General features: G+C 40.0%; 1 protein-coding gene across 2 annotated transcripts; it reads left to right on the top strand.

The window, feature by feature from the left end:
- Positions 1–11,744, top strand: hic1 (hypermethylated in cancer 1). 2 transcript variants are annotated; one of them, XM_017433798.3, is made up of 2 exons: positions 1–91; positions 5,329–11,744. In XM_017433798.3, the coding sequence occupies exon 2, from the start codon at positions 5,346–5,348 to the stop codon at positions 7,533–7,535; it is 2,190 nt and encodes a 729-aa protein (XP_017289287.1). In that variant the 5' UTR covers positions 1–91; positions 5,329–5,345; the 3' UTR covers positions 7,536–11,744. The 2 variants fall into 2 exon arrangements, with proteins under 2 accessions (XP_017289287.1, XP_017289286.1); XM_017433797.3 differs by lacking the exon at positions 1–91 and adding an exon at positions 1,210–1,432.
- Positions 11,745–13,054: the final 1,310 nt, after the last annotated feature.

Genomic DNA, 13,054 nt, shown 5'->3' with positions numbered 1-13,054 from the left:
GGACGCTCGGAGGACGCTGCGGAGATCTCAGGAGGAGGAATGCCGAAAAGGAGACAAGACGCACGGCGAGAGCTCCAGACATGAGTCCGAGGTGAGAGAGGGTGTGTGTGGGTGGGGGGGCAGGGATGACATCCCGACACAGAGCCTGGGGCATTACAGGACAGGATTTTAGTGGACTGAAACGAAGAGTTTATCTCAATTTAGTTTTGAGCCGGCACATGAAACCCGAACCTCCAATCTTCACTCCCTGTTTGACTTGCGCTCTGATCATTCATCAAAACTTAATATCCGCATAAATATATTTTTAAAAAAATCACTCCAGAGACTGCATGTCTCGCAAGAAATAAAGCTCCATCACAAAACAGAGAGCAGCTCAAACGCCATTTTATTTATAGTTGGAATGAAAAGGAAATCAAAGAACTCTGTGTTGTGGCACAAACGCAACTTTTTGTTGTTGTTGTTTGCAGGGACTGGATTATTTTATTTAAATGTGACCATAAAAAAGGCCCAACCTGGGGTTGTTTTCAAGAGATTCCGCTCAGACTCCATCCCAGGTGGATGATAGGTGGAGTTCACTGCACAGCAGGTGCTTTTACGCGTTGATTTTAAAGTTTTTTTTTAAAACATCCTTTTCTTTTTAGTTCTAATTTAATTTTAAGGCTCACTTTTGAGGCCATTTCTCAACTGGGAGGTCTATCAATCTGGATGTGTATGATTTTTTTTTTCTCCCCCTGATTGATTTATTAAAGCTTGATCAATCAAACATAAACTATTTTTTTTAGTTAAGAGGAGAGAGAAAAAAATCCTCGAAAGTCTTTGACATGGAAGCACGTTGTGGCCTTTTCAGGCAAGTTGTTTATCCAAAGTTTGTACCTGATATAAATATATAGCCTGTCTCTTTAAGACGATGTGTTGAGAAGTTCACGTCGGGGTCACTTGAAGTTCCTGCCCTCGATTTTACCTTTTAGCTTTTCTTCTAGACTGACATCACACGGGGCGCTAAAACACTTACGGGCGCATAGAGGCTCCATTATTGTCTGTTATTGAGCGGGACTCAAAAATAGCTATAAGGAAATTACGGAAGAGAGAGAGAGAAAAGGAGGAAAATGATGCTGCTTTAAGCACGTATCTTTTTTTTTTTTTTTTGCTCTCTCCCTCTCTGGAGGGGATGAAAAAGAGGGGAGGAGAGGAGGGGCAGAGAGGGAGGAAAATGGGTGGGAGGACGGACCCAAGGAGCGAGAAGAAACTCATATCAATTAATAATCAGGAGGAGAGAGAGAAAAAAAGAGCTGGCAGACGCGCTCGGAAAACTGGCATGGGTTTTTTGGAGGCTGGCAGTTTCAGGCTGAACGTCAGATATGAGTCTTAGATGCTGCTGAGATGATCATTAAGGGAGACTTAGATCGGATGGCAGAAGACATCGGGCATGCAGGTAAGAGCTGAGCCACAGCAGGACGGCGAGGATGACATTTAGAGGTTTAGTCAAACAACTGGATGCTCGCAGAAAGGAAGTTTGTTTCTTAAATTTACATCCTGCGGCGTTTTTTTTTTAAAAATCCGTGCGTCATTTTGATAAAAAAAAAAAAGAAAGCTCCACTCATTCTCCGTTTCTGACTTTAATTTGGAGTCAAACATGACCCCGTATTAGTTGGCATTTTAATGCGCAGATTTAAAACACCAAATTTGCCACTTATTTTAGAGTCTTACTGTTTAAATTTGAATGCACTGTTTATTTTTTTAGACGCTTTACAAACCAAATCAGCACAAATGATTTTGAAATGTTGCAAATAAAAAGCAACGTTTCACTTGACATTTTCTTGTTGTTGTTGTTTTATTAGGGTTTTATTGCATCAGCTAAATTAATTAAAGGAACTACAGCTAAGTGATCCTGTTTCAGATAATGGAGGTGTGAAGTTTAGGTACTTTGGGAACTTCTGTTAATTTGTGTTTGGTTCCTTCTGCACTATGAAGGCGAGATTTTTTCTAATAAAGAGACGCTTTCTCGCTGCTGGAAATAACATCTGTCTGCTCCACATTCATGTGAGTTTAAACATAGAGAGTTTCTGCCGGAGATAAGGGGCGGATGAGGCGCAGCAGCGGTTCAGACACATGGATTCCTTCGGTTTATGGGAAGCGGAGATTATAAACTGGATCCTCACGGTTCTCTTCGCCTGCATGGGAAACGCGCACTGAGCCACTAAAACTGTTTAAATCCAATTTCATATGTTTGAGAAAAGCCAATCAATTTGCTAAAAAGTGAAGAGTTTGCATCAAATTGCTCGAGGAACGTTTAGTGTGTCGCTCATCAGTGATTTAAAGAAATAAATTTGACACAAGTGGCAATTTGCTGTAAATCCAACACCTATTATTATTATTATTATTATTATTATTATTATTATTATTTTTATTATTTGATAAATAAAAAAGTCACAATATAATGCAAATTTTGACAGCATTTCATTAATGTGGGATTTTTTTTTTAGAAGCAGTTAAGCAAGAAAATTTTCTCATCTGAATAAAAGTCCAAAATCAACTTCATCAGTGCAACTCAGTTAGTCTAACTAAATTAAAAGTTGGAACTAGTGGGGTGTCAGTTTAATAATAGAGAAAAATAAACTGCTAATTTGCCACCTAAATTAACACTTTGCCAAATTGTTTATTTTAAATTCAAATTAAAAAACAAACCGCGCTGAATGAATAGGAGCAGTGAATTCAAATGAAAGAAAATGAAACGTCAACACAGTGTTCTGAGCAGATGTCAGAAGTGTTTATGTGACTGAGGCTGATCGGAGAGGTCGGAAGTTTACTGCTTTGCTTCACTCCAAACCACAAATTGACAAAACAGGAAAAAAAAAAAAAAAAAGAGAGAGAAAACCCTCAAAACACTCAGCAGTAATGAATATTAATCGACTGCAAATAGCTAAAAACATTTGCTGTAAACTGCTTCAACATTATCCGCATTCTGACAGGTCATTAAAAAGAAAGTTGTCAAATGAAAACAGCCATGCATCCCACAGGGAATCTGCTCTTTTTTTTTGTTTTAGACAACTGAACCATATGTGCAAGCTGCAAATATGTCTTTTAATTTGAAAAAAAAAACAAACAAACCTCATAACAAATAAATAAATGAGAACTGGGTGCAGGTCTGCTTTGAGACGTGCTGAGACTGAATATCATTGCAGTCACAGGAAGCAGTGAAAGCACAGATGCCTTCTAGATAAAGAGTTTTATGATGCACGTTTTGCTTACTTGGATTCCAAGATTACACCAAGCATTGTGCTCAAATACTTCTTAAAGTCAACATGCAGCCTTTTAATTGACTCAAATGCCCCCTTATATATAACATGTTACCTTTATTTAAACAACAGCCACCAAGAACGTTCGTATCGCAAAAACAAAATCAGTTATTTTGCAGTAATCGCAGCACATTTCTAGGTGCATATGGTGCATATGTTTTCAAGATTTCCTTTCGGTCTCTCCTAAACGTGCCTCGATAAGTTTGCAAAAAATGCAAATTTCTCTTCTTGCTATGCAACAGAACAGGGATGCTCGATGCAGCCGAGAATATACACTGATTTTTATCTGCGAGGATGCAGTGTGTCACCACGTACCGCACAGCAATTGCTGATAGTGAACCGAGCACAGTGGAGACTAAAGTACTGAGCGTTATATCACATCTTTTTCGAAACGTACAGGATTCGATGGGTGTGGAAACTTATAGTAGAATATGAAACACAGAGGTGAAAACGACAGCTTGGGACTCGGTGGACTGCAAACTCATAACTTCCCACACATTCCTTTTATCTTTTAATATGTATGGGCATATAGTAAGTAATAAATCATAGATGTGGTCATAGTTTAAACGAAATTAAAAAAAAAATCAATACTTCTTTTTAAAAACTGTGCTTAAAATGAATTTTCTTAAGTGACAGTTTACCATCACGTCAAAAAAACCTGTTGTCATTGTGACTTTTCATTTTCCGTTGGCGTTTTATTACAAGTCCGATGCTGAATGTGAATTTGTAAAAAAAATAAAAATAAATGCACATCTGAAACTTTACTGAGAAGTCCCCCCTGAGTTTTAAAATTGGAAGTTGTTGAACTCTGTGAGAAAGTAAGTTTTGTTAACGATTCTTCAGAGTTCCCTTGAAGTTCACTTCTTTGTTTTTTTTTTAATTTTAAAATTCATACTTCCTTATTCTTATACTGAGAGCTTACTCTAAGCGAAATAAACAAGAAGTGAATGAGCTGGTGTCAGGAAGACTATGATCAGACAGATGACATATTTATTTAGATGCTTGTTTCCCATCAGTGATACTAAGCCCCCAGAGACAGTTTGAGATGTTTAATCTCGTAAGTAAACTATCCTCAAATGCCACTGCTTGAACAATACAAGGGGTTTCATGCAATGTAGCCGATGTAGTTTATTTTAGGCTTGATGGAACAATTAATGTTGATGTTTGAGTGTGTTTGCCTCTGCATGTGTGTGTGTTTGCATTTGATCCCTGGAGCCAATCTCAGCATAAAGTATTGAACCGTCTAATGCTGATTTATATCCTGTGCGCTCAGTGTTCCTTATATGACTGAGCTAAAAAGGCGAACTGGAGCCCTATCTTTTTTTGGATGTGTCCTTCCCCCACAGGTTTATACCTGCTGTTCATCACACTTGTGAAACATTAATCCCTTGCTTTGTTTAAAGCTCCCCGCTGCACTTCTGGAATACTTTACAAGGAAGCCAGTAATTACAAAATATGTATCTGTGGTTTGGAAGCTTTAGGGCTTTCTCTTATTTTGCTCGTTGCAGAGGAAGTCAATGCAAAGAGTTTTGAATTTCTGATGATGAGAAAACCAGTGCAAGCACTCACCTTTTGTAAAGGTTCACTGTTTCCGAACGGCCTTCACGTGCACTTCTCACACACCAGTGCTACACTTTGCTCATTCTTTATCAGGTAGCGTTTACTGATAAAGAAAATCCTTGCTTATATTCTAAAGCTTTCAAATATAAAATACAAAATTAAATCAAAAACAAGGTATCAAAATAGAATAGAACCACAATTAAAACTTTGAGTTAAAGTGCATTTATGTTAGTTTTTTAAAGAAACAAAAATAATTTTAAAACTAAATAATTGTTATAATTTCCATATGGAAAGTCAGTTTTATTGTTTTTACTCTCATAATTTTATTATAAATAGTTTTTTACATGTTCCAGTATGTAAATTTTGAAGTATTTTCAGTAGTGCAGAAAATTACATTTAAAATGATTTTTATTATTTTTTTTTTTCAGATTTGACATTTAGCACGACATTTTACAGATATCTGTTGTTGCAGGTGGTGGACTGAAGACAATGCTGGATGCCATGGAAGTTCCAAGTCATGCTAGGGATCTCCTCCTGCAGCTCAACAGCCAGCGCACCAAAGGCTTCCTGTGTGATGTAATCATTGTGGTGCAGAACGCCCTCTTCAGAGCTCACAAGAACATTCTGGCTGCCAGCAGCCACTACTTGAAATCACTGGTGGTCCATGACAATCTTATCAACCTCGACCACGAGATGGTGAGTCCAGGTGTCTTCAGGGTCATTCTGGACTACATCTACACGGGGCGCCTTAATGAGGGAGACCCCACCTCTCCCAATGAACCAAATCTAGGTGCTGTATTGGCAGCAGCCAGCTACCTTCAGCTGCTCGACTTAGTGGCTCTGTGCAAAAAGAAGCTAAGAAGAAATGGAAAATACCCTCCTCGCCCAAGTCCGGCTTTTCTACCCTACTCCAAGATGGGCCCCGGCAGTATGGGTTTAGGAAGTGGAGGCAGGTATAGGGTTTCTACTCCCGTAATTCAGTCCTGTCCTCCAGGAGGAATCCTAAATGCACCCAGGCCATCATCGTTAGAAGACCTGGTTCCCCATCGAATAGCCATTCATAGTGGGGAGTTGTATGCGCCCACTTCCAACCAGAGCCCTCAGATGTTCCCGTCTCTGCCAGCCCAGCTGGGACGCTCAGCCCACCCCGAAAGGAACTGCTCCCCCAGCTTTGGCCTAGATCTTTCTAAGAAAAGCCCCACCTCCCAGTCTCAGCTCACACCCTCCCAAACCCATCTGGTAAACAGTCACAGCAACGAGGAACGGGATGGGACTCTCAGCGGACGCAATAGTCCTGTTCAGGGTACAAACGGAAGAGGCTTTCCACCAGAAAAAATGGAATCTACAGACCAGGCAGGTTCCCTCACTCCCCCACCGTTCCCCCATCTAAACCAGCCTTTGGGCCCTCACCTCCCTCATCTGCATCGCTCAGGATCCCAGGGGACAGATCGCTACCCATGCCCCACCAGCCCTAATACCCCCACAGAGGGTGGAGAAGTAGGCAGAGAAATAGGTAACATTTACCGCTGGGTGAAACATGAGCCGCTGCCATACACAGCTGAAGATGAAGACGAAGATGAAGAGGAAGAGGACATAGGTGAAAATGGGGAGCAGCATCATAACCACAATAAGCCGGGAGAGGAGAGTGAAGGAGCAGATGACAAGAGCGGGTCAGGCACAGAGGAGACAGGCAGCAGTGAGGGACGGCCGTCCCCTACAGGACCGATGGGAAGGTTCCACATGTCGTATGAGCCAGAGAGCTTTGGGGACAATCTGTATGTTTGTATTCCCTGTGATAAAGGTTTTCCAAGCTCAGAGCAGCTTAATGCACATGTGGAGACACATACAGAAGAGGAGCTGTATGTCAACTCTGGTGGGGAAATGGGAAACGGCAATAATGGCAGCACCAAAAACATGAGCAACACCACAAATGGTTATGGAAGCCTCAATAGCAGCACTCTGAACAGTCTCTCACCTTTAGAGACCAAATCTGATCAGGGACTGAATTCAGGGGGCATCGGGGAGATGATTCGACCTTATCGTTGTTCCAGCTGTGAAAAGTCCTACAAAGATCCAGCCACTTTACGGCAACATGAGAAAACCCACTGGCTAACACGGCCTTACCCCTGCACCATTTGTGGCAAGAAGTTTACACAGCGTGGTACCATGACGCGCCACATGCGCAGCCACCTCGGCCTTAAACCCTTTGCCTGCGACTCCTGTGGCATGCGCTTCACCCGCCAGTACCGCCTCACTGAGCACATGCGTATCCACTCTGGGGAAAAGCCCTATGAATGTCAGGTGTGTGGTGGGAAGTTTGCCCAGCAGCGCAACCTGATCAGCCACATGAAGATGCACAGTGGCGGAGGAACTGCAGGGGGTCTGAACACAGATGGGAAACTGAAGTTGGACTTTGCAGAGGGCATCTATCCCCTGAGCAAATACGCAGCAGAGCACCTGGGGCTAAAGCCGGAGAAGGCCAACGAGCTTCTCATCCAAGCACAGCAGCAACTGGTGGCTGATGCCAAGGTCATAGAGAGCCTCTACCCACTCTCCAAATTGGCCTCCGAGCACCTGGGCCTTACCCATGACAAGATGGATGTTCTGGGCCAACCACTGCCTCCTCCTCCACAGACCCTCTCTGAAGCTCGAACCATTGACCGCTACTCACCGAGTTAAGACAATATGGCAGTTGTAAATGGCAATCACCAATAAGTCTGCGTGCACACACATTTTGCAGTATTCTAAAGCCATTCACCTCAACTCTGTATCTCCGCTGCACCTCAGACTCAGGCCAAGTGGAACTGGTCTGCTAACGCACGCCAAAAACTGTAGACTGTAAGTGCCTTTCTATGCATCTAATGTATCATCTACGTCCTCCTTCATAAAGGAGCTCTTTGCTTTTTTTTACGTGACCAAGGGACACTTGTTTAAAGACCTGCAGTATTTATGTACAGTGTATGCAAAGAAACATTTCTTTACTTCCAGCTATTGAGCCATAGCGACAAAAAAATTTAAAGCCAAAATGAAACTGTTTTTATTTATTTTTGTATGATAAAATCCAAAGAAAGTGTGTTGCAAAGAAACTTTGCAATCTGACCCTAAACCTGTGTACTATTCATTTTTATATGAAAAAGAAAAAAAAAGTATAAAGCACATATGAACAATATTCAGGGTTGTTTAGTCCTGAGCAGAGCTTATGAAAAAGCCAACTCACCAAAATTAATTTTTCTCCCCTAATTTTAGTTAATATTTTTTGCATTTTTTGGGGTACTGGATGAACACTTTTTTTTACCTTATTTTTTTGTTTGTTTGTTTGCTTGACCTCTTTATGTGAAATGATTGATATGAAAAACTGTCCCAGTACTTTTAAAGTGTTTTCTAGTTTAAAGTCCCCCACTCCTCCCTTTTTTTTTGTCCAGATAAATAGTCAGCATGTGACAACAGATAGCTTAATTAGTTCTACACCCAGTTGGCAAATTTTATTTTATTTTTTAGCTAAAACTTCCTTTTGCAGTGTGACAAACATCCCTTTGCTTTCAGCTGATATTGACATGCAACAAGCAAAGCCTCGTGATCTGATAAGCGGGACACGATTGCACATCTGATGACACACTAACGGCTGCTCATGACGAGTGCAGCTTTGACTCATGCTTTAGGAGAAGTATGGGTGTTGTTTCTGACTTTGTGCTGTATTTCCAATCATGGAAAAGGCTCAGTAGAGAGGCAGAGACCAGAAAAAAAATGACAAAGAAACCTGTCATTTACTGTCCAAAGTCATTAACAGTAGTGGGATAAAGAGCAGCAGCGGTCAGAAACCTTTCTTCACTCATGCCTCTTAGTCTGTTTACCTTTTTCCTCCACAGACTTGGAGGGATGTTCACTCCACACACTGAGAGCTGATAATCTGTCTGCATTATGAACACATTAAGGAGTTTGTGGATTTTCCCCTTTATGCCAGTGGATGAACAGCAGTCTCCAGCTGCTGTGCTTCAGTAATCCCTGTGAAATCTCACTTTGTCCTGGACAATTCACACTGCATGCTGGCGTGATGTCCCATTTCATGCTTGCCATCTCACTCCTCTGATCCACTTAGAAACAAAATATCGCAGCCAGGCAAACGTCTCGCTTGGCCTTGCCTCTCTACTCTGCTGGGATCAAATTACAATGTTCTGTGTTGGATGACCAGCAGTTCGTCCATCTTGAAAACAAAAGAGCACTTAAAGTTTGCGGGTTAAAGACATGTTTTTGCCTGTAAGTTTTTTTTTATTCCAAAAAGCATGTTGGCCTTTGATTTTCTTTTTTTTTTCCATAGGCTAGAAAAGTTTGACCACTATTATTGCCAATGCCAACCTCAGTAGGTGAATGTGAAGACTAAAGCCATAAATATACTGTGATAGTAGTGATTCTGATAGGCTTTAAAAAAAAACAAGAAAAACAAAACAATGTGCCTGATTTTTGGATTTCTTTTTAAATGTAACAATTTAAGGGCTTTGTTTCTGTAGCATATGATCATATCAAATATGTTGTATCCTGTGAGTTTTTATTATTTTTTATATATATATTTTTTAAATCTGAAAGCAGCGCACGTAAAACTGGTGCTTACCTCAGGACTGAACCCAGCACGGGAATGCTAAGCTTTTGTAAATTTTTTGCTTAAAAATATCACCACATGCACACAATCACATACACACTTTTTATTTTAATTTCTCTAACAGGGCAGTTGTCCTGTAATAAACCTGTGGTTTTTTCATGTGTTTAAACATTACTTTTTTTTGTTTTATGGGAGAGATAACATTTGATATTAACAATTTTTGTTTTGACTTTGATGAAATGATATATTTTATTTTTTATTGTCGAACCTCAAAGAGGCTTTTGTCAGTTTGACCAAATCTATTGTTACACCATATATTATTTTTAAAGATATTTGTGATTTTTGACATTTTGGTAAATATGACGGCATCGATGTTTGGTTTTAGCAACACATACAGCAATATCTAGGTGACAAATGTTGTATTTTGAAATATCGCCCCTCCTGCGAGTCACAATGCATCATCAGCACTTCCTTAAACAGACAAGCCTGCGAACTAGCCTCACATTGTTTGGCCTCTTTTCTCCAGAAGATAGTGAACCTTTGACATGAGCCAGACAGAGGTCGTATTCTTGCACAAAAACACACTTGAAGCCGTCTTGTTCTGGTCGGTTCTTCAAGATTTGGAACTCTGTTGTTTAGTTTTGTGACTTAAAAATATTAAAAAACACTGCTTAAACGAAACACTGGTAGTACGAACGTGATCCATAAACAAGTGCATGTGTCACAAAATGTAAGATCGGGCCGATGTGAGTAGTGGGAAATTCAACCTTCCCTATCTCCCCCATTCACTGCCTCAAATAAAAATGTCTATTCAATTTTTTTTTTTTTTTGCCAGCACCACTAAAAAAACACAAAATGTTTCCACAGTCACTTCGAATCCGAGTTAGAGGAACAAGAAAGATAACTTAAAATTTTTTTTTTTTATCATGTCTTTGGGATCCACACCATTTGAAATTCCCCTTATTGCGTTATCGTGTACAATAGTGGACAGGGCCGAGCATCTATAGAAAAAGGAAGTATTTGCTTGTCTGTTTGTGTGTCACCATGCTATTTGAGTGTATGAAGGGTTGCTAATGCATGTCCTGGGAATAGAGTTGGTGTGAAGGAGAAGAGCTGAGGAGCAGGAAGTGAACTTTTGGCTGATGTGTTGTGCTGAGCAGGATGTGCCGTGTGTTTTTTGCTCAGAAGCAGATAGAGCCGGAGAACGGGGAGGGAGAGGAGCAGGGCAAGCGCAGCAGGGTGGATGCAAGCCATTGTCTCAGTATAAAAGCATGTCCCTACTTCTAAAACCCACTTTTCAGAAAAAAAAACTGTTTCTGTATCTCCTCTTTTCCTTCCTCTTACTGCTCTTTGGGAATAAACATCAGTATCTTAAAGATGGTGAGTTTTTGCAGGGTGGACAATGAACCAGATTTGAGGATGTGAATTTTTTTTTGACTTCCTTTTTACATTACTAATGTAGCTCCTCATCATTTTTAAAAAAAATTTAGAGCCACTAATTTACTCTGAAAGCCTAATCCAAATCAGACGTAAGTAGAAATGATTATTTTGCTGTGTGGTTTAATGAAATTAGACAAATCTTATTAGAATTTACTGACATAATGTAATAGAGTTTTACACCATACATCTTTGTTAATGTTATTTACACGACACGCCAGTCAAGAAGACCTCTCTTTGCCATCAGGGTGTTTTAGATAAAGTTGTTTATAAAATAGAGGTTTTTAAAACATTTGTAGTCACATTATTTATATTTCTTATTAGCAGCTTTGAGGTTAAAACATGAGAGAGTAAAAAAAAAGAAAGACAAACCAGAAAAAGGTCAGTATGTGACACTGACAGGCTGAGTGGGATCATATCATTGTTATTGTACTTTACAGTTTTGGCCCCCAAATACTGCAGTACATAGAAGATATAATGGATGTTAAAAGCAAAACTAGATGGCTGTTTTTGTGTCAAACTGTTGAACCAAGCTTCTGATCAACTTTGCCTTGTCGTAAATGTGACTAATTATAGAAACTCATTGTTGGAAATGTTACTTTAGTCCTGTCTAGTTATTTGATATGAATGGGATTCATTTTGAAATTAAAGCTACAGCCAAAATGTTGCAATGATCAAATGTTAGTTTGAGTCTTAACCATTATAGAAGTGCCTTTGTTAGTAAATTTGAATGCAATAATTTGTATGAACATATTTTGATGTATTAACTGAATGCACCTGTCTATCTGAATCATGCCTGTCCAACATAAATTACAACATATCTGACACTTTCAAGAGACTTTATTACAAGCTGCACTTTATTGGGGAAAAAAGGCAAATTATATATATATATATATATATATATATATATATATATATATATATATATATATAAAAATTTTATTACTCTCATAGTCCCTTAAAAGTCTTCCACCCACTCTTCTGGCATTTCGCTTCCTTGCATCTCTTTCCTCCTAGTCCTCCCTCTGGTGCGCAGCTTGGCCACACTGCCCTTTCACCCCCAAAGCCCAGCTTCCCTCTCTTTACCTCCCCTCGTGCCTTCTCTCTTCTTACACTTAAGACGCCGCTGACCCACAGCGCACGCTGCCTCCCTCCTCTCCCATGATCCACTTACTTCCAGCTGTTTTTCATGCTGAAGACGACAGTTGTCTAAATGTTTACGCGAGGAGCTACTTTCTTTTTCCTTAAGCCCTGATCAATTTCCAAAATGAACTTTGTGGCATGTTTGAAGAAACTGCAGCTGATTGCCCCCCTCCCCACTCCCCTCCCACTGCCGAAAAAAAAAATTAAAAAAAATCAGACACGCTTTTTGTATTTTTAAGCCAAGAAACAAAGCACAAAAGGGAGATTAAAGACAGTAAATTGTTGTACAGGAAATGCAGAATAATGTGAGGGGAAATGTTCAGGGGAAAATATGCTAAGAAAGATGCCAGTAAAGTAAAGGCGTATGAAGTTGCACAACTGGCTGCACCAGCCAAGTCATGCACCAAGATGGAGAGAACAAGTAAAGGAGAAGGATTACAAGGAAAAGAAGCTGAAATGGAGAGAAAATTAGTTTGGGTTTGATAGTCATAGCCGTCTGGAAATAACAAAGGAAATCTGATTGTGTTGTGTGTTTGTTCACATCTCTTTTACTGGTCTGTGAGTTTACAGTAAGAAATTGAGCAAAGACTTTCTTTTTTGTCTTTTCATTGTCAGTTCCAGCCACAAATTTTCCAGATTTTTAAACAATTTGTCCGTTTCAGTTTGCCCGCTAATATGATATGCTCTTTTGAAAGACCTAACATTTATCACCTGATCGGCTCACAGTCTGCTCTTTGTAGTTGAACAGTGAAAACGTTGCTGCCTGCATGTCAGCCTGCATCTGTTTAGGTTGGATTTCAGTTTCTGTCTCTACATTCACCACATCCAAAACGGACTAAGTGGCTGTTGTTCTGCTGCAGAAGTTTAAATTTAAAGACAAACAAAGAGCATGAACAAGCAGGAATTTGGAGGGGGTTTTTATCTCTGTGACACACTCATGCAAACTCACAGACACACACAGCTGGAAGGCAGACTGACTGCTGCTCCACATTAGGTCAGATTTAATTAGGTTGCCCTGCTCCGT

Source organism: Kryptolebias marmoratus, linkage group LG2 (assembly GCF_001649575.2).
Source record: "Kryptolebias marmoratus isolate JLee-2015 linkage group LG2, ASM164957v2, whole genome shotgun sequence".
Classification (NCBI taxonomy): Eukaryota; Metazoa; Chordata; class Actinopteri; order Cyprinodontiformes; family Rivulidae; genus Kryptolebias; species Kryptolebias marmoratus.
The sequence above is the reverse complement of the archived record's forward strand: the minus strand, read 5'-3'. Positions and strand labels throughout refer to the sequence as shown.